Source organism: Saccopteryx bilineata, chromosome 2, assembly GCF_036850765.1.
Source record: "Saccopteryx bilineata isolate mSacBil1 chromosome 2, mSacBil1_pri_phased_curated, whole genome shotgun sequence".
Lineage (NCBI taxonomy): Eukaryota > Metazoa > Chordata > Mammalia > Chiroptera > Emballonuridae > Saccopteryx > Saccopteryx bilineata.
This window is the reverse complement of record NC_089491.1, coordinates 297,715,057-297,735,116: the sequence shown is the minus strand read 5'-3', so window position 1 is coordinate 297,735,116 and position 20,060 is coordinate 297,715,057. Positions and strand designations below refer to the sequence as shown.

The 20,060-nt window shown below is 38.8% G+C and overlaps 1 protein-coding gene across 3 annotated transcripts in view; it reads right to left on the bottom strand.

The window, feature by feature from the left end:
* KCNH1 (potassium voltage-gated channel subfamily H member 1) overlaps positions 1-20,060 on the bottom strand; it is a 348,411-nt gene that overhangs the window by 243,868 nt on the left and 84,483 nt on the right. For 2 of the 3 annotated variants that reach the window (XM_066255141.1, XM_066255143.1), the window contains exon 6: positions 18,491-18,883. In XM_066255141.1, coding sequence (XP_066111238.1) covers positions 18,491-18,883 — 393 coding nt within the window. Of the gene's footprint in view, positions 1-18,409; positions 18,884-20,060 lie in introns of all 3 variants that reach the window. The other variant, XM_066255144.1, reaches the window with a different exon arrangement.

Sequence of the window (20,060 nt, the reverse complement as noted above, 5' to 3'; positions counted from 1 at the left end):
CCCGGGCGCATGCGGGAGTCTGTCTGACTGTCTATCCCGTCTCCAGCTTCAGAAAAATACAAAAAAAAAAAAATTTCGGAACCTCATTTGAGAAGACAAGATTTGTTCTATCACCCAAGAATTGCAACAATCTCCCTGTGTCTTGGATTCCATCCACAGTCATAAAGTAATACATATAAAACCTGTATTTAGCCCTGGCCAGTTAGCTCAGTGGTAGAGCATCGGCCTGGTGTGCAGGAGTCCTGGGTTCGATTCCCGGCCGGGGACACAGGAGAAGCGCCCATCTGCTTCTCCACCTCTCTCTCTCCCTCTCCTTCCTTTCTGTCTCTCTCTTCTCTCCTGCAGCCAAGGCTCCATTGGAACAAAGTTTGCCCGGGCACTGAGGATAGCTCTGTGGCCTCTGCCTCAGGTGCTAGAATGGCTCTGGTTGTAACAGAGTGATGCCCCAAATGGGCAGAGCATCGCCCCCTGGTGGGCATTCCGGGTGGATCCCAGTCGGGCGCATGCGGGAGTCTGTCTGCCTCCCCGTTTCCAATTTAAGGGGAAAACAAAACAAAACAAAACAAAAAAACCCCTGTATTTATAGGGGTTTTGTGATATTCAAAGGAAAGATGAAAATAAACAGAATAGAACATTGTAAATATTAAGTAATTACCTCAGTATTAGGGAAGAAAGTCTCTTCTAAAGTATTAGGAAAAAAGTATCTTTGAAAATTTAAAAGTCAATAAAATAATTAAAAGCAAATAATTAGCTCAAAACACAGACTTGCCAACATTCTCCTGCAAACATACCAAATAAATCTGCTCATGAACATCTGGTAGCAATCGCATCCAAAGGATACCACCAATTAATTTTCAGTATTTTACTTAAAATAAAAACATACTTTCTACAGACTTCTTTTTTATTTACTATCTTGAGCTGTGTAATCTTAATTTACTTTTTGAGGTTTTTTTTCCCCATTCTTCCAACAGTTGAATGCCTACTATGTGCAGTAACTGTGCTAAGTGCCACAAATCGCAAAGGAACAAGACACAACCGCCTTTTCTCCAGTCAAATTGGGTTTGAACATAATTAATCATATAATAAGATTATACAACTACAACATAAATATATTTTAGTTTGTGTGTGCATAGGATAGTGTAGGAATGCAGAAAAAGAAGTGACCATGTCTGTCTGGAAGAGTCTTCATAAAGAAGGTGCTATCTCCTCAGGGTTTTAAAAGATGGGCCCTTTTCCAAGATCTCCCTGGGAGAAATACAAAGATCAGCAGAGAGGAGAAATAACCCACAGCATGAAGTCAATGGGTCTAACACAGACACATGATCCAAACCACTTAGCAACAATGGAGAGCTGGGGAGAGTCTAAACTCTTATTTTTTACAATCAAATCCCTTCACAACTTGGTTTCTATCTAACCTTTCAATGTGAGTAGATGCTAGTAGATGTATAGCATACTGGTTGAAAGTGTATTCTAATTGATACGTAAAGACACATGCAGCCCCATGTTCATTGCAGCATTGTTCACAGTGGCCAGGACATGGAAACAACCAAAAAGCCCATCAATAGATGACTGGATAAAGAAGATGTGGCACATATACACTATGGAATACTACTCAGCCATACGAAATGATGACATCGGAACATTTACAGCAAAATGGTGGGATCTTGATAACATGATACGAAGAAAATAAGTAAATCAGAAAAAACCAGGAACTGTATTATTCCATACGTAGGTGGGACATAATAGTGAAACTAAGAGACATTGATAAGAGTGTGGTGGTTACGGGGGGGAGGGGGGAATGGGAGAGGGAAAGGGGGAGGGGGAGGGGCACAAAGAAAACAAGATAGAAGGTGACAGAGGACAATCTGACTTTGGGTGGTGGGTATGCAACATAATTGAACGACAAGATAACCTGGACTTGTTATCTTTGAATATATGTATCCTGATTTATTGATGTCACCCCATTAAAAAAATAAAATTATTAAAAAAAAAAAAGAAAGTGTGTTCTAGACTCAAACAAGACTATATTCATATCCTACTCTTAAGATTACCAGTTGGGCTACCTGGACAAATGACCAGCCTCTCTGAACCTCTCTGTCCTCATAATAAAATGGGATAATGATATGCCAAATTCAGAAGATTCTTGTGAGAGTTCAAAATATAAGGTATGTAAAATATTTATCACTTATTAAACATTTATGAAGACCTTAAAAAATATTTGTTTTTTAGCCAAGACTTCCAATTGTCTATCCATTATCCATTTCCCTTTCTTTCTTACCAGGCACTCTCTATTTTGTTGGGGCACAATAAAAGGTCCAGTTAGTCCCCTGACAGAGAGAGGTGACAATATGACACACTTCTGAGCAATGAGATATAGCAGAAGTCATTGAATTGACTTCCAAAATATCCTCAAAAGAGAAACAGGTTCCAGCAGCACAAGCTCTTTTGCTTGTTGCCATTCTTTCTTTTTCTTATTCGGAACGTGGACTTGATGGTTAGAGTTGGAGCAGCCATTCTGTGGCCACATGAAAAGAGCAGAGAATCACAGAACTCTCAGAAGTCTCAACCCAGACAAACTTAAGTCACTGAATCAATATCAGCAATTGTCTCCCAATAATTTCTAATTGTGGGAGAAAAAATAAAAACCTCGAAAACCAGTATTTCCAGGCTCTGTTGTTTAGGTTCCCTGTTACTGTTAGCTAAATTAAATATATGCACAGTTGACCCTTGAACAACTGAGAGGTTAAGAATTCCAGTCACCCATGCAGTCTAAAATCCACTTACAACTTCAATCAGCCCTCTGCAGAGGTGCATTTCCAGTTGCCAGATGACCCTTAAACAATGAGGGCTTGAACTGCATGGGCCAAATAAAAAACTCCACATACAAGTGGACTTCCATCGTTCAAACTCACATTGTTGAAGGGTCAACTGTATATGTAAAAACACCTTCAAGACTAAGAAATTGACTTAACTCGGATGAATTCAACATGTTTCCTGACCTTAAGTACACACGACTATCTATCTATCTATACAGGTCCAAAGTGCCTTACCTGAACCCTTTACACCCAGCTGAGTTTCAAATTCAGATAAGGTCCATATACTAAGTTTGATCAAATATTTTTAAGCAGAGTTGGGGAGCACCCTATTCTCAAGTACATTAATATTTCTGCAATGAAATGTCTGCATGTTCTTAAGTGAAGACCGTAGGTATAGTATATATCAGTTCAGATCAGGTTTCTTCAAGTACATTCAGGTCAGTGGAGATATTGCCACAAAGTGCATTATAAAAACTCAATTTTCACAGCTCTTTGGATTTTTGAATTGTAGGATAATGCATTGTGGTTCTGTAGTATAAAAAAGTATTTAGCTATAACCCAAGTGTAAATATTGTAATATTCTACAGGGGTTGAAGAGTGTCTTAGTCTATTTCAGCTACTATAAAGAAGTACCATAGACTAGACAGCTTATCAACAACATAAATTTATTTCTCACAGTTCTGGGGACCACGGTGCCAGCATGGTTGAGTTCTAGTGAAGGCCCTCTTCTGGGTTGCAGAGACCTGACTTCTGATTGAATCCTTGCATGATAAAAGAGAACTAGCAAGCTTTCTGGACTCTTCTGATGACAGTACTAATCCCACTCATGAGGACTCCTCACTCATGACCTAATTACCACCCAAAGACCCCATCTCGAAATACCATCACTTTGGGATTAAGGTTTTAACTTGTGTTGGGGAAACACAAACATTCAATCTGCTACAAATAGAAAAATCTATCATACCTGGCTCAGAAAAATCAGAAAAAGTGTCACAAGTAAAGGAACATCTAAGCTAAACTATAAACAGTGATTAAGATTTTGAGAGACAGATATGAGAACTAGGAGAAACATATGAGCGAACATCTTAACAGCATCGTGCTATGATCAAGAAAAAATAAATATTAATAATGAAAATAACAATAAAGCTAATAGTTTCTCAGAGATTCTGATATATCAGGCACTGGTCTACTCACTTCACCTGGATTAATTTATTTAATCCTCACCTCAAACCTACAAAGTGAGTAAAATTATTATCCCAGTATTTCAAATAAGCACCAGAACACTGAGAAGTTAAATAAAATTGCTCTAGGTCACGTGGCTAGTAAAAGGCAGCAGTTGGATTCAAACCTAGACAGTCTAAATCAGGGGTCCCCAAACTTTTTACACAGGGGGCCAGTTCACTGTCCCTCAGACCATTGGAGGGCCGGACTAAAAAAAAAACTATAAACAAATTACTAAGCACACTGCACATATCTTATTTTAAAGTAAAAAAACAAAATGGGAACGAATACAATATTTAAAATAAAGAACAAGTAAATTTAAATCAACAAACTGACCAGTATTTCAATGGGAACTATGCTCCTCTCACTGACCACCAATGAAAGAGGTGCCCTTTCCGGAAGTGTGGCGGGGGCCGGATAAATGGCCTCAGGGGGTCGCATGTGGCCCGCGGGCCGTAGTTTGGGGACCCCTGGTAAATCAGTGTTTTCAACTCAGTTGAAAAACACTGGTCTAAACGATAGTCTTAATAGACCCAGGGTGATTTAAATTTTGACCTTTTTGGCAATTTAAAAAATTAGTATCTGGTATTGGTGAGGTGTGAAAAAACCAGAAGAGCCTTTGTAAAATTGTACAATCTTATTACTACTATGCAAGCTGGTATATATATATATATATATATATATTTTTTAAAGCCTTTAAAACATGCACTCCTGCTGTTGTAATAATTTTACTTTTGATCAGTGACGTCACGGAAATGGCGCCGTGAGCAGCGCGTCCGACAGCTCTCCCCTAAATCACAACAAATTTATCAACTAGAAACAGAAAAATTTATCCTCGGAGCATTCCGGAGTTCCACACAAACTGATAGCGAAAGGACTGTTATCACTTGAATCTGAGAGATGAGGGTGTGGAGGAATCTACCACAGGGACGTTCTTTCAAACCGCAAGGAAGTGCGCCTGTGGCAGAAGCAGTTGCAGCCTTATAGCTGGATCACCAGGCTGCTAATTCAGAAAGGGGGGACTAGGAGAGAGAATCCAGGAAAGCAAACTCTCTCATCGTTGGACCCTGCAAACGCCAACAAGCCTTTACTTCCAGCAAGACTAAAGCCAATTATATGACATTGCCATAGAATCCCATCAACTGCAAATCCCTACCTAAGAGTGACACAGGGGCAGAGCCTGGGGTACAGAGTCACCGACCAGGAAGAAGGAGAGAAAAGAAAAAGGAAGAAGTTAACCTCTCAAAATCAAGAAAAACCCACAGACTTTACAACTTGATCCACTAATTTTTTTTGTTGTTGTTGTTGTTTGTTTCTTCTATCTTTTTGCCTTTATATCCTCCACCTCGGTCCTTCTATTCTCTGCCCATCTCATGCTTCCCCTTTCTTGAACTACACTACCCATGAGTGTTGCATTTTATTTTTCTTCTTCATCCTCACCCTCCTTTAAGGTTATACTCCAAAACACTTAACTCTCACTCTCTCCTCTTTTGTTTTTTTTTTGTCTTGCTTTATTTTGTTTTTTTCTCTTCCTATTTTATTTCTTCCTTCGTTGTTCTCTTTTTCTTATTTTTTCCTTTCTATGCGTTTTTTCTTTTCTCATTTTACTTTCATCCCATATAATCCTCAATCACGAACAAATAAGTTAATTTGGGACTCAAGGCTTTTTTTTGGCTTTATTTCTCTTTTTTGCTTTTGTTTTTTTTTTTTTTCTTTTTTCTTGTTTGTTTATTTTTGTGGCATTTTGGGTCCTCCCAACCCAAGGTCTCCATTGTATTTAGTCTTCGCTCCACTTAATACAACAGATTTTTACTTATTATTTTTATTTTTTCTTCTTTATTATTCTTTTTTGGTCCTTTTTTCTGGTTCCCTCTTATCCCTCTCATTATATCTCTTAGTTGACTATCACTTACAAGCAAATCATCTTATGCTTGTCTAAGATTTTCTTCCCTTTTTTTTTTTTTTTTTTTTTTGCATTTAGTAGGCCCCTACTTCCTTTTTTTTGCCCCTTGAACTCTTCACCCCAAATCAGGCCCTCCATTAAAGGCACGATATTTCCCTGAGGAGGGGAGAGGAGGGAAAGAGAAGAGAGAAAAAAAGGGGGAAATAATAAATTATTACTGGTTTTTTTGTGGGGTGTTTTACCTTTTTTTTTTTTTTTTTTTTTTTTTTTACTTTTTACTCTTTATTAATTCTAATTAGTGCTATCAATAAGACCACCCTCAGATGCCGATAAGAAAGAGGAAATCGAATATTATGGATACAAAAGAAAGAGAGGTAACACAAATAGATGTGGAAAAATCTATGGAGAAAAGACTTAACATATTGGAAGCCTTGGAGCTAAATGACAGAGAATTTAAAATAGAAATCTTAAAAATACTCAGAGAGATACAAGAAAACACAGAAAGGCAATATAGGGAGATCAGAAAACAACTCCATGAACACAAAGAATATATGTCCAAGGAAATTGAAACTATAAAAACAAATCAAACAGAAATGAAAAACTCAATTCACGAGCTGAAAAACGAGGTAACAAGCTTAGCTAACAGAACAGCCCAGATTGAAGATAGGATTAGTGAAATAGAAGACAAACAACTTGAGGCACAACAGAGAGAAGAAGAAAGAGACTCAAAAATAATAAAAAACGAGAAAGCCCTACAGGAATTGTCTGACTCCATCAGAAAGAATAACATAAGAATAATAGGTATATCAGAGGGAGAAGAGAAAGAAAATGGAATGGAGAATATACTCAAACAAATAATAGACGAGAACTTCCCAAGCCTGTGGAAGGAACTAAAGCCTCAAATTCAAGAAGCAAACAGAACACCAAGTTTTCTTAACCCCAACAAACCCACTCCAAGGCACATCATAATAAAGATGACACAAACCAATGACAAAGAAAAAATTCTCAAGGCAGCCAGGGAAAAGAAGAGTACAACATATAAAGGAAGGCCTATTAGATTATCATCAGATTTCTCAGCAGAAACTCTACAAGCTAGAAGAGAGTGGACCCCAATATTTAAAGCCCTGAAAGAGAGGAACTTTCAGCCAAGAATACTATACCCATCAAAGCTATCCTTCAAGTATGAAGGAGATATAAAAACATTCACAAATACAGAAAAGATGAGAGAATTTATCAACAGAAAGCCCCCACTCCAGGAAATACTAAAGGGGGTTTTCCAACCAGATTCAAAGAACAAAAGAAAACAACACCACAAGTAACAGCTCCACCAAGAACACAATAAAACCAAACTTAAACTGTGACAACAAAGGAAAAAAAGGGGGGAGAGGATGGAGATTAACAGTAGCAAAGGATGATGAAGTGCAGAAATACTTATAAGATAGGGTACTACAATGAATATGGTAGGTACCCTTTTCATTACTTAATGGTAACCACCCTTAAAAAAACCACCACAAAAACACTTGACTTAAAAAAGGTAGCAACAGAGGAAAGAAGTATGGAACACAAACAAACAAAAACAAATGATAGAAAAACAAAAGAGAAGAATCAAACTAGATACAAAACTAACAGAAAGCAATTTATAAAATGGCAGTAGGGAACCCACAAGTGTCAATAATTACACTAAATGTAAATGGATTAAACTTACCAATAAAAAGACACAGAGTAGCAGAATGGATTAAAAAAGAAAATCCAACTATATGCTGCCTACAAGAAACACATCTAAGCAACAAGGATAAAAACAAATTCAAAGTGAAAGGCTGGAAAACAATACTCCAAGCAAACAACACCCAAAAAAAAGCAGGCGTAGCAATACTCATATCTAATAATGCTGACTACAAGACAGAAAAAGTACTCAGAGACAAAAATGGTCATTTCATAATGATTAAGGGGAAGTTGAATCAAGAAGACATAACAATCCTTAATATATATGCACCAAACCAAGGAGCACCAAAATATATAAGACAGCTACTTATTGACCTTAAAACAAAAACTAACAAAAATACAATCATACTTGGAGACCTCAATACACCGCTGACGGCTCTAGATCGGTCATCCAAACAGAGAATCAATAAAGATATAGTGGCCTTAAACGAAATACTAGAACACCTGGATATGATAGACATCTACAGGACACTTCATCCCAAAGCGACAGAGTATACATTTTTCTCTAGTGTACATGGAACATTCTCAAGAATTGACCATATGTTGGGCCACAAAGACAATATCAGCAAATTTAGAAAAATTGAAATTGTACCAAGCATATTTTCTGATCATAAAGCCTTGAAACTAGAATTCAACTGCAAAAAAGAGGAAAAAATCCCACAAAAATGTGGAAACTAAACAACATACTTCTAAAAAATGAATGGGTCAAAGAAGAAATAAGCGCAGAAATCAAAAGATATATACAGACAAATGAAAATGAAAATACGACATATCAGAATCTCTGGGATGCAGCAAAAGCAGTAATAAGAGGAAAGTTCATATCACTTCAGGCCTATATGAACAAACAAGAGAGAGCCGAAGTAAACCACTTAACTTCACACCTTAAGGAACTAGAAAAAGAAGAACAAAGACAACCCAAAACCAGCCGAAGAAAGGAGATAATAAAAATCAGAGCAGAAATAAATGAAATAGAGAACAGAAAAACTATAGAAAAAATCAATAAAACAAGGAGCTGGTTCTTTGAAAAGATCAACAAAATTGGCAAACCCTTGGCAAGACTCACCAAGGAAAAAAGACACAGGACTCAAATAAATAAAATCCAAAATGAAAGAGGAGAGATCACCACAGACATCATAGATATACAAAGAATTATTGTAGAATACTATGAAAAATTATATGCCACCAAATACAACAATCTAGAAGAAATGGATAAATTCCTAGAACAATACAACCTTCCTAGACTGAGTTATGAAGAAGCAGAAAGCCTAAACAGACCAATCAGCAGGGAGGAAATAGAAAAAACTATTAAAAATCTCCCCAAAAATAAAAGTCCAGGCCCAGATGGTTATACTAGTGAATTCTATCAAACATTCAAAGAAGACTTGGTTCCTATTCTACTCAAAGTCTTCCAAAAAATTGAAGAAGAAGCAATACTTCCAAACACATTTTATGAGGCCAACATAACCCTCATACCAAAACCTGGCAAGGATGGAACAAAGAAAGAAAACTACAGACCAATATCTCTAATGAATACAGATGCTAAAATACTAAACAAAATACTGGCAAACCGAATACTACAACATATTAAAAAAATAATACATCATGATCAAGTGGGATTCATCCCAGAATCTCAAGGATGGTTCAACATACGCAAAACGGTTAACGTAATACACCATATCAACAAAACAAAGAACAAAAACCACATGATCTTATCAATAGATGCAGAAAAGGCTTTTGATAAAATACAACACAATTTTATGTTTAAGACTCTCAACAAAATGGGTATAGAAGGAAAATATCTCAACATGATAAAGGCCATATATGATAAACCATCAGCCAACATCCTATTAAACGGCATAAAACTGAGGACTTTCTACCTTAAATCAGGAACAACACAGGGTTGTCCACTCTCTCCACTCTTATTCAACGTGGTGCTAGAAGTTCTGGCCAGAGCAATCAGACAAGACAAAGAAATAAAAGGCATCCATATCGGAAAAGAAGAAGTAAAGCTATCACTTTTTGCTGATGATATGATCCTATACATCGAAAACCCGAAGGACTCCACAAAAAGATTATTAGAAACAATAAACCAATACAGTAAGGTCACAGGATACAAAATTAACATACAAAAGTCCATAGCCTTTCTATATGCCAACAATGAAATATTAGAAAACGAACTCAAAAAAATAATCCCCTTCACGATTGCAACAAAAAAAATAAAATACCTAGGAATAAACATAACAAAGAACGTAAAGGACCTATATAATGAAAATTACAAAGCATTGTTAAGGGAAATCGAAAAAGATACAATGAGATGGAAAAATATTCCTTGTTCTTGGATAGGAAGAATAAATATAATCAAAATGGCCATATTACCCAAAGCAATATACAAATTTAATGCAATTCCCATCAAAATCCCTATGAGATTTTTTAAAGAAATGGAACAAAAAATCATCAGATTTATATGGAACTATAAAAAACCCCGAATAGCCAAAACAATCCTAAGGAAAAAGAATGAAGCTGGGGGCATTACAATACCTGACTTTAAACTATATTATAGGGCCACGATAATCAAAACAGCATGGCATTGGCAAAAAAATAGACACTCAGACCAATGGAACAGAATAGAAAGCCCAGAAATAAAACCACATATATATGGTCAAATAATCTTTGATAAAGGGGCCAACAACACACAATGGAGAAAAGAAAGCCTCTTCAACAAATGGTGTTGGGAAAACTGGAAAGCCACATGCAAAAGAATGAAACTCGACTACAGCCTGTCCCCGTGTACTAAAATTAATTCAAAATGGATCAAAGACCTAAATATAAGACCTGAAACAATAAAGTACATAGAAGAAGACATAGGTACTAAAATCATGGACCTGGGTTTTAAAGAACATTTTATGAACTTGACTCCAATGGCAAGAGAAGTGAAGGCAAAGATAAATGAATGGGACTACATCAGAATTAAAAGTTTTTGCTCAGCAAGAGAAACTGATATCAAAATAAACAGACAGCCAACTATATGGGAACTGATATTTTCAAACGACAGCTCAGATAAGGGCCTAATATCCAAAATTTACAAAGAACTCATAAAACTCAACAACAAACAAACAAACAATCCAATAAAAAAATGGGAAGAGGACATGAACAGACACTTCTCCCAGGAAGAGATACAAATGGCCAACAGATATATGAAAAGATGCTCAGCTTCATTAGTTATTAGAGAAATGCAAATCAAAACTACAATGAGATACCACCTCACTCCTGTTAGATTAGCTATTATCAACAAGACGGGTAATAGCAAATGTTGGAGAGGCTGTGGAGAAAAAGGAACCCTCATTCACTGTTGGTGGGACTGTAAAGTAGTACAACCATTATGGAGGAAAGTATGGTGGTTCCTCAAAAAACTGCAAATAGAACTACCTTATGACCCAGCAATCCCTCTACTGGGTATATACCCCAAAACCTCAGAAACATTGATACGTGAAGACACATGTAGCCCCATGTTCATTGCAGCACTGTTCACAGTGGCCAAGACATGGAAACAACCAAAAAGCCCTTCAATAGAAGACTGGATAAAGAAGATGTGGCACATATACACTATGGAATACTACTCAGCCATAAGAAATGATGACATCAGATCATTTACAGCAAAATGGTGGGATCTTGATAACATTATAAGAAGTGAAATAAGCAAATCAGAAAAAAACAAGAACTACATGATTCCATACATTGGTGGAACATAAAAATGAGACTAAGAGACATGGACAAGAGTGTGGTGGTTACCAAGGGTAGGGGGGGAGGGAGGACATGGGAGGGAGGGAGGGAGGGAGAGAGTTAGGGGGAGGGGGAGGGGCACAGAGAACTAGATAGAGGGTGGCGGAGGACAATCTGACTTTGGGCGAGGGGTTTGCAACATAATTTGATGACAAAATAACCTAGACATGTTTTCTTTGAATATATGTACCCTGATTTATTAATGTCATCCCATTACCATTAATAAAAATTTATTAAAAAAAATAATAATAATTTTACTTTTAATAATTTTCTCAAAGAAATAGAGGCTTCTGGTAATAGTGAGCTAAGAAATTCAGATGAATTTACTAAATAGAAGCTAGGAGATGGTGGAAGGGATGAGGAACAATAAAAGGGTTAAAAGGTATAAGTTAGTATTGGCTACATAAAACAATAATGAAAATACAAATAGAATGTATCTACTTGACAACAATAGTTTCTGAGTGAAGAAGATTGTGAAAGAATTGAAAGTGTTCTAAAATCCTGCAACACCTGGGAAGAAACACAGGTGTTCATTTACAGTAGAACTGGAGAAATGTGTGTTGTATTTTTCAGGTCATCCACTAAAAGAGCAGTAAAAGAAAAAGAAAAGGTTAATATAAGGGGGTTGGAATAATACCAAAAAAGGGATTGGGGGAACAGAGGGATGTCTGAGGTATTGGCAATGTTCTATATTTCTTCACTTAGATGATGGCTACATAGGTGTTTGTTTTGAAGAATTCATTGAGAAGCATATTTCAGTTTTAAGCACTTTCCTATATATGTTATACTGCACAATAAAATCAGGAATGTGACACAGATTTATTTATAAAGAAATGTTCTATGGTATTATAATTAAACAAGTTTTGTTTTTTTAAAAAAAAATTACCTAAATAAACAAAAAATAAGTATGTCCTTATGATGGACTATCATATAATTGTTTAAATTCACATTTAAAAAATATTTATCATAATATTATATGTCATAAAACCTATCATTTAGACATTAAAATGGGTTATAACTTACTACCTACACTATAATTCTATTCTAATAAAATACATTTAAACATATATGTGCACATATTCCAAGAAAAAAGACTTGAAGTAATATATACATAGCAGATTCTCAAGTAACATTTCACTTGAGGTCGTTTCATAATAACAGCGATGAGAGATGCCTTAGGGACTCAACTCTTATTTATACCAATTAGCCTATGGTAAAATCAGTTCTTATATATCATTTCACTTAAAGTCACAGAGCCTATGGACAACGTAAAGTGAGGACTTACTGTATACAAAAATGTTAACAATGAGATAAAATTATAGGCAAGCTTTATTCCCTCATCTATATTGTCAAATTTTTTACAGGAAGAATGTGAAAAATTGAAAGGAAAAGCTTCTTTTCTAAAGATTTAAAGGCTCACAAATTTATCCATTAGTCTGGCTTCACTTGGAAGCACATCCTTGACGCCAAATTTCCTCCTTTGAAGTCTGAGGCACTCTTTTCTTCAAAGCTAACATGTGGACTCCAGAGTTAAACGTCACATGACAAAATAGGAAGAAATGCTAAGATACCTGCACAGCTCTGACATAGGCTGCCAAACAGAGGTCTCATCAGTTAAAGTCAGATCATGGACTTCCTGTCACCTTTTGAGAGTTTCACTTGAGTGAAGAAAATCACTAACAAGTGACCGGGCTAATTTTACACTAACATTTGTCTTACTTCACAAATAAAGACTTACCCAAAGAAAATTTCCCCAACCCCAAATGCAGTGCCTTGAGCCTAGTGTTTTCTGATATCATGTGTTCCTTTTCCCTTCCCCAGCCATCGGAGTTCTACCCTTCTTCCAAACAGGCTTGTTTTAATTTCCCAGGAAGTTTTCTATAATTCACCTAACCTCTGACCAGGACCTAATTCGGAGTCCTGGACAAAGGGAAGCTTTTGTCAGTGCTATGTCTTTTCATCAACATACTGGTACTTCAGTCCTGTTTGCTCTAAGATGAGCATCTCCTGTGTGAGAGGGCTCCTGCCAAGTGTCAGTATGTCACCAGCACTCGCTGGCAGCGCAGCTGCCCAAGGTTACAGAGCCAAGGAGAGAAGGAAGCTCTTGGCCCCGAGCCCCAGAGCTGTGACCCAGGAGATAGCGTGTTTGCTCCATTCTCCCCTCCACACTCCCACGCGCCAATGGCAATAAGCAATATGATTTCCTTAAGAGAGGGAATAGGTTTATGAATAATCATTCCATCTTTAATTCATAAAACGTACCAGGCCAATAATCCACAAAGTGCCCAAATGATCCTCGTTTGGCTTTTGTTTCGGTATACCCATTCCAAGCTTTAGTTAACTCAGTTTCCAGACCTTCTGTCCTCTAACCAGTTTAATTAATATGCAAACATATTCTCAAACAGCCTCCAAAACAGATTATTACCAGCAGAGTGGGAAATGACGCAAATGTAGGCCATCTACATAAGTGGAACAAGTTGAACCAAAAGGGATCATTTGTGTGGTTTAAATCATGGAGACGGGTTATATCCACAGGGCTGAATTCAGAATGGCTGGCTTTAGCAATCTGGGGTGGTCTAATCCTTGAACTTCAAGAGTCCCCACCCCAACATGCACACCCACACCCCAACTGTACACACACACAGACGACAAAGCCACTACATCTCATGCCCCTCTTCTTTGGTGGTCTCCAATGGGACACAATCCCATTGGCATACTTAGAAAGGACATCAGAGAGAATTTGGCCCCATGAATTTTTTATGAGAAATGAGTCAATAATTTCTTCTTCCTCCCCGCATTCTCCCAGACAGAGGACCTAGAGCAGAGGGGACTGCCTTCTTAGATTAGTGATTCCACAACCGAGTGTGGTAAGAAGACAGCGTGTGGTGGCTGTGAACCACTCAGCCATTAACCACAATTCTCCAGGGAGAAGATTTTCCCCAGCCTAATCCAGGCTCAACAGGTGGGGTGCCCTTCCTGACCCTCCAACCCTTAAGCCCCACCAGCTTTTCATGCCCACTAATGTAATGGTGGCTTTTAATAGAAAGGACAGTGCCTGGGAAACCTTGCCAGGTCTGTCTCTCAGCCAGCATCTTAAACTGCCCATCTCATCGCTGCTACAGTCGCTCTGGGGAAAGCGCACTGCCCACTTTCCCATACCCCGTTCCCAGCTCAACATCCAAGGCGGGGGGCTCACACATCAGGAGCTTCTTGACCGTCTTGACTCAGCTGTATCCTTCAGTGTTTTGTCTCTATTTTATCAAATTTGTTGCTATTAAGAATAGAGTCAGAAGGGAACTCATTATTACTGGGACCATTTGCTGTGCCATTGGTCGAATTCCCCGAGATGCTTTCCTTATTTGTGACTTAAGAGGGTTGAAACTAGATGACCCCTATGGTGCCGCTGGGCTCTCCAGAATGTCTACTTATCATAAACTGCTAAATTCCCCATACCGCCCCCCACCTCCTTCCCACCCCACCACTGGTTCCTGCCCTGTTTCCTTTTTCTTTCCTTTCCTTTTTTTTTTTTTTTTAACAATCTGTAGAAGTTCTCATCAGTAAGATGAATTTCTGTGGATGTTACCTGTCCCAGCTTTTAGGTTATTTAAGACACTAACAAGCCTGCACGGAGACCTTTTCCACATTACTGCGTGGTCTCCTGCCAGAGGTAGCAAGGTCATCGTCGGGAACAGAGATCACATTTGAAAGCCATTAGACTTCTAGGTGGAGCAAGCATCTAAGAGAGAAGTTAATCACACTAGAGAGGCATATGTGGTTTCACTTTTCCTTTTTCTAATTGTTTAAATTGAATTTTATACCAATGTTTAAAATTAATTGGGCGTTAGCTTGAGGCAGTTAAAGGTTGTTTGGGGAATAAAACAGTCAAGATAAAAAGTACAAGAACTCCCCGTTCCCAGGATTACTATATTTTCAGTGAAGCACCTTATTTGGCAAAAGCAGAGAGCTGCAGGCCTCCTGGGCCATGACTGGGGATCTGGCCTCTGCTCTGGGGTTGCGTCCCTCTGCCTTCCACCTCGGAAACCTGCTGGCGGGCAGCTCCTGGGCCACCCTTGGAATGTGGCACGGAGGATGGGAGGCACCTCCTCTCGAGGTCAGTGTGCTGGGCCTCTCATTTTCACAATCAGTCTGGAGGTGCGACTAATGCAGATGAGATTTTAGAACTCACCAGACTTTGCAGCTGGTGGGAACTGAACTCAAATAATCCACTGCCCAAATGCCATGCATTGAGGCAGGTAAGGTAGTATCATCCCCAATACGCAGGCAGGAAAACTGTAATCCAGAAAGGTTAATGACATGCACAAGGTTCCAGCTGTCCTAACAGGTGACACCAAGAGGATTAGAAGCCAGTTTTTGTTTCCTCACACTTACCTCTCCCAATATCAAGTGTTATGAGAAGGTGTTGTTTCAGATGTGAGCCAAAGCTTTAAAAGGAATTACTAAATACGAAATCAAGTTTTTGCAGAAGCAAATCACAGCTACCACCCCTTAATATTTATTTCTTTTGCCCTTTATTATTTAAATTATTATTTATGATCATGAGATGACAGTAAGAGCTTTGATGTTAAACCCTTTGCCAATGAGAAAGCTACAGATAAAGGATGTTTTTACTACCTACGATCTATTTCACGAATCTGGAAACCAGGAACCATGTCAGGGGTGTTCACAATCAATAGCAAGAAAATTCCAACCCAACATCCCCAGGGCCTGAGGAGATGCTCACTGCTCTGTCAGTCGACCAGGTAATCTCGGCACATTTCCATATGTGTTTATAGCTCTGCCAGTGTTTAATAAGAACCCATGGAAGCCAAAGAACTGTGCTATTTATCTACAAAACTTCAATGTCATTGCTATAAATAGCAAAAGGTTTAATTTAAAAGGTTTTTTAAAGTTAAATTTCATTTCCCATATGTGTATGTAAGAAGCTCTTTAGGTTGAAGTAATTCACTTGAATTATCTAAGCCAAAGTGATCATATTTTACCCACTAACATAAAGTTTTCTAAAAATGTCTTCACACAGAAAAATATTCCCAATGTGTACAAAAATTCACATTTAGGAATCCCAACATTCTCATTAGGGGTGATTTTATTCTTGTAAATGATCAGTTTTGACTCATTTAATTCCCTACAAAATCCACATAGCCACCGGAGAATTATTCCTTGGGATTTTAAAGCATGTGAAAACACACCACGCAGATAAAATCAGGGGTTGTTCTGCATCTAGAGCATCTGAATATCAGCTCCTCTTGCCTGGAAAGAGAAGCGGGAGGTAGCAGGTTCTCACAGAGGCAGGAGCCCCATCCTCGCCCACTGCTGACACTGAGCCGAAGGCGGAAAGGCAGCATACACCACCAGCAAGACAGAATCGCTGGTCAGGCCTTGTTCTCCTGGCAGGGAGCTGACTGTTCCTTCCAAGACTGAGTTCCACTCTCCATTTAACTTAGGGGATATCTTGCCTGACTCAGCCTCCAGATGGCATCCTGAATCACCCACCCAGGTAACAGCCCAGCCAGACTGACATCTCTGGGACCCTCTGTAATCTCAGGCAGTGAGGATCCATTGCAGCCTGAGGCTGAAGATTTGCCAAATGGATTGCCTTATCTTAATCCATTGACCTGGGAAGCACTATGCTAACTGACATAAGCCAAAGACAAGTACCATATGATGTCACTTACATGTGGAATCTAATGAACAAAGTAAACTAACAAAATAGAAACAGACTCATGGACACTGAGAGCAGACTGACAGCTGTCAGAGGGGAGGGAGGTGGTAGGGCTGGGTGAGAAAGGTGAAGGGATTAAGAAAGAACACTTACAGACAGACAACAGTGTGGAGATTACCAGAGGGGAAAAGGGAGGGGGAGGTAGAAGAGGGTAAAGGAGATATAAACGGTGATGGAAGGAGACTTGACATGGGAGGTGAATACACAATATAATATACAGGCGGTGTATTATAGAACTTCTACACTTGAAACCTATATAATTTAATTAACCAGTGTCAGTCCAATGAATTCAATAAAAAAGAAAAATAAAAAAAAATCCATCTGAGTGTCAACCAAGGAGCAGGAAAAAGAAAAGACGATTCTAATAGGACACAAACTGGATGAGAATCTGACATTTTCCTTTTCAATGACTTCACATCCTTGCTTTTTCAAAGGAGAAAAATCACTTTAACCAGCCCAGCGGCCCCTTCCTGCTACAACATGTCCCAGGCACCTATTCACTGACTGTTTAAGCATGGTCTGACTCTAACCCATTTACAGGGCCATTTATCTTTTCATCCTTTTCATTGCCTGCAAGACTAACAGTCCAGAGCAGTATAATCCTGTAACAACACCGCTTCTCTTAGCTACAGCCTGACTACCTCAGCAAATTTAGGGAAGGGAAAGTATAGAAAACTAAATACCACTGGTCACCTCCAAAACTCAGGTTAGCAAAGAAACAACTCATTCTTTCCCAACATTCACCTCCCCCCCCCCAAGAGTAATAAGTAAATAAGCAAGCAAACTTGAGGAGAAATAGCATCCTTGTTGCTAGGAGTCAATTAAAATGTGACAGCCAAAGGTCAGCAATAGATGACAGAAAAGTCTCTGTAATTAGAATAACCAATAGGTAGACATTCAGCATACAGAGTGAAAGGCTCAGCAATGCAGTGGCAATGCATGCCTGTTTCTGCAGCCCCACCAGCCCTGAGCCAGTGGCATGCACTCCATGTGGAGTAGGAGGGAAGCCATGTGGAGTAGTAGGTGGTCTCTTCCACATCATTCAATGACATGCAGAACCTCTGAGCCTCCAATGACAAGAACAGTGGTAGGGATATTAACCAAGCATGCTCCATTCCAGCCATCAGTCATGCTCGTTCCCACCCATTAATTACTCTTCTGTTGACCACCCACATTTAATTCAGCTTTAAAGACATGACAATAAGATCTGAGATTTGAGGGATGTACCTGACTCTCTCTCCCGTCCAGGGGTGGTGGAATCTGATCAGCAAAACCGATCTTCCCTGGGTCACCCATAAAGGCACTAACCTCATCCACGTTCTCAAAAGCGTTGATGACATCATATGGCAAACAGGACAGAAGGTCAATCACAAACCACGTCTTCAGGTAGTTCATGCGGATGAGCTTGGGGTCAGAAATCACCTCCCCAGCTGGTCCAACAAAGGTGGTATGAAAATTCAGCACAATGTCCACCAAAAAGATGACGTCCACGATGCTATCCACAACCAGCCAGGCCACATTGTTCTGCCTGGTTTTAAAGGAGACATTGTAAGGGACCAAGATGGCTGTGTAGAAGGTTAAGATCAAGATGATCCAATCCCACGTGGTCTTAAAAACACAGTAATGTAAGATGATGTGAGGGGGAGTCTTTGGTGCCTCTTGCTTGTATTGGGGAAGGATGTCTGAGCCCAGCTGCAGGACCTGTATTGAAAAACATGGCCAAGAGAGAACTCAGTTAGGATTTAATGGCAAGCATCTGTCACTGACAAATCATCATGGTGCTCTAGATGGATCATTAGGCACAAGACAGGTACTAGAAGAGTATGCGAGAAGAGAAGTGAACATTATACTATAATAATCACAATGAAACAATGGCAAACTATTATTTGGTTTAGTATGTGCCAAGCATTGTAATAAATACCTCACATACATTTATTATCACACTTAATTCTAAATACAACCTCATTTTCTTAATCAATTTTTATTCGATGTGACAAGTAAGAAATGGAAGCTCAGAAGAATTAACTTTACACAACACATATTTATTGTTCTGTGCCAGAAACTGTTCTAGACACTGGACGTGCTGTAATAAAGGAAGCAACGTGATTCCTGCCCTTGTAGAGCTTGGTCTAGTAGACAAATCAAGATAATTTGAAATTGTGATAAGAGCTAAATAAGAAGTGGCACGGGACACGCATTGCTTTGATAGAATGTGACTTGAGGATTAGGAGAGAGAAAGTGTTTGAACTAAAATCTGAATGACCACAAGGAACCAACCATTCAAACTTCTGTGGAATAATTATCCTAGGCAGAGAGCATAAGTGGTATAATGAACCCAGGGTAGGCCAAGCGGGGTATCTGCTGGAAAGGAAAGAAGCCTGGTGTGTCTGAAGCACATTAAGTGCGGAGGAAAAGGTTGCTAGATGAGTTCAGGGGGGAAGCAGAAACCAAAGCATGCAAGACCTAGCGGGTCACGGGGCGGTGCTGGATTTTATTCTCAGTACATCCGAGTCTAAAGGGAGGGTTTTAAGCAAGAGAATAATTTGATGCATGTTTATAAAAATATCACCCTGGCTGCTGCATAGATACTGAATTGAGGCAGGGGATTAGAGGGAAGAACAGAATCGGGAAGCTTATTATAACACCCTGAGAAAAAGATGTGGTAATGGCAAAAAGTAGTCCCATTTTAGACATATTTTTAAAATAAAACCAGCTGAACTTACTGATGGCGAGAAAATCAAACAGAGCCATGAAAAGTACCCACCACTTCATTCCAAAATCTCCACGTGGTAGTTGGCCCAGAGGAGGCACTATAGGACGTTTTTAAGTGAATGAATGAAATTCCAAGGTCATGCGGCTAGGAAAGATGGAACCAGGA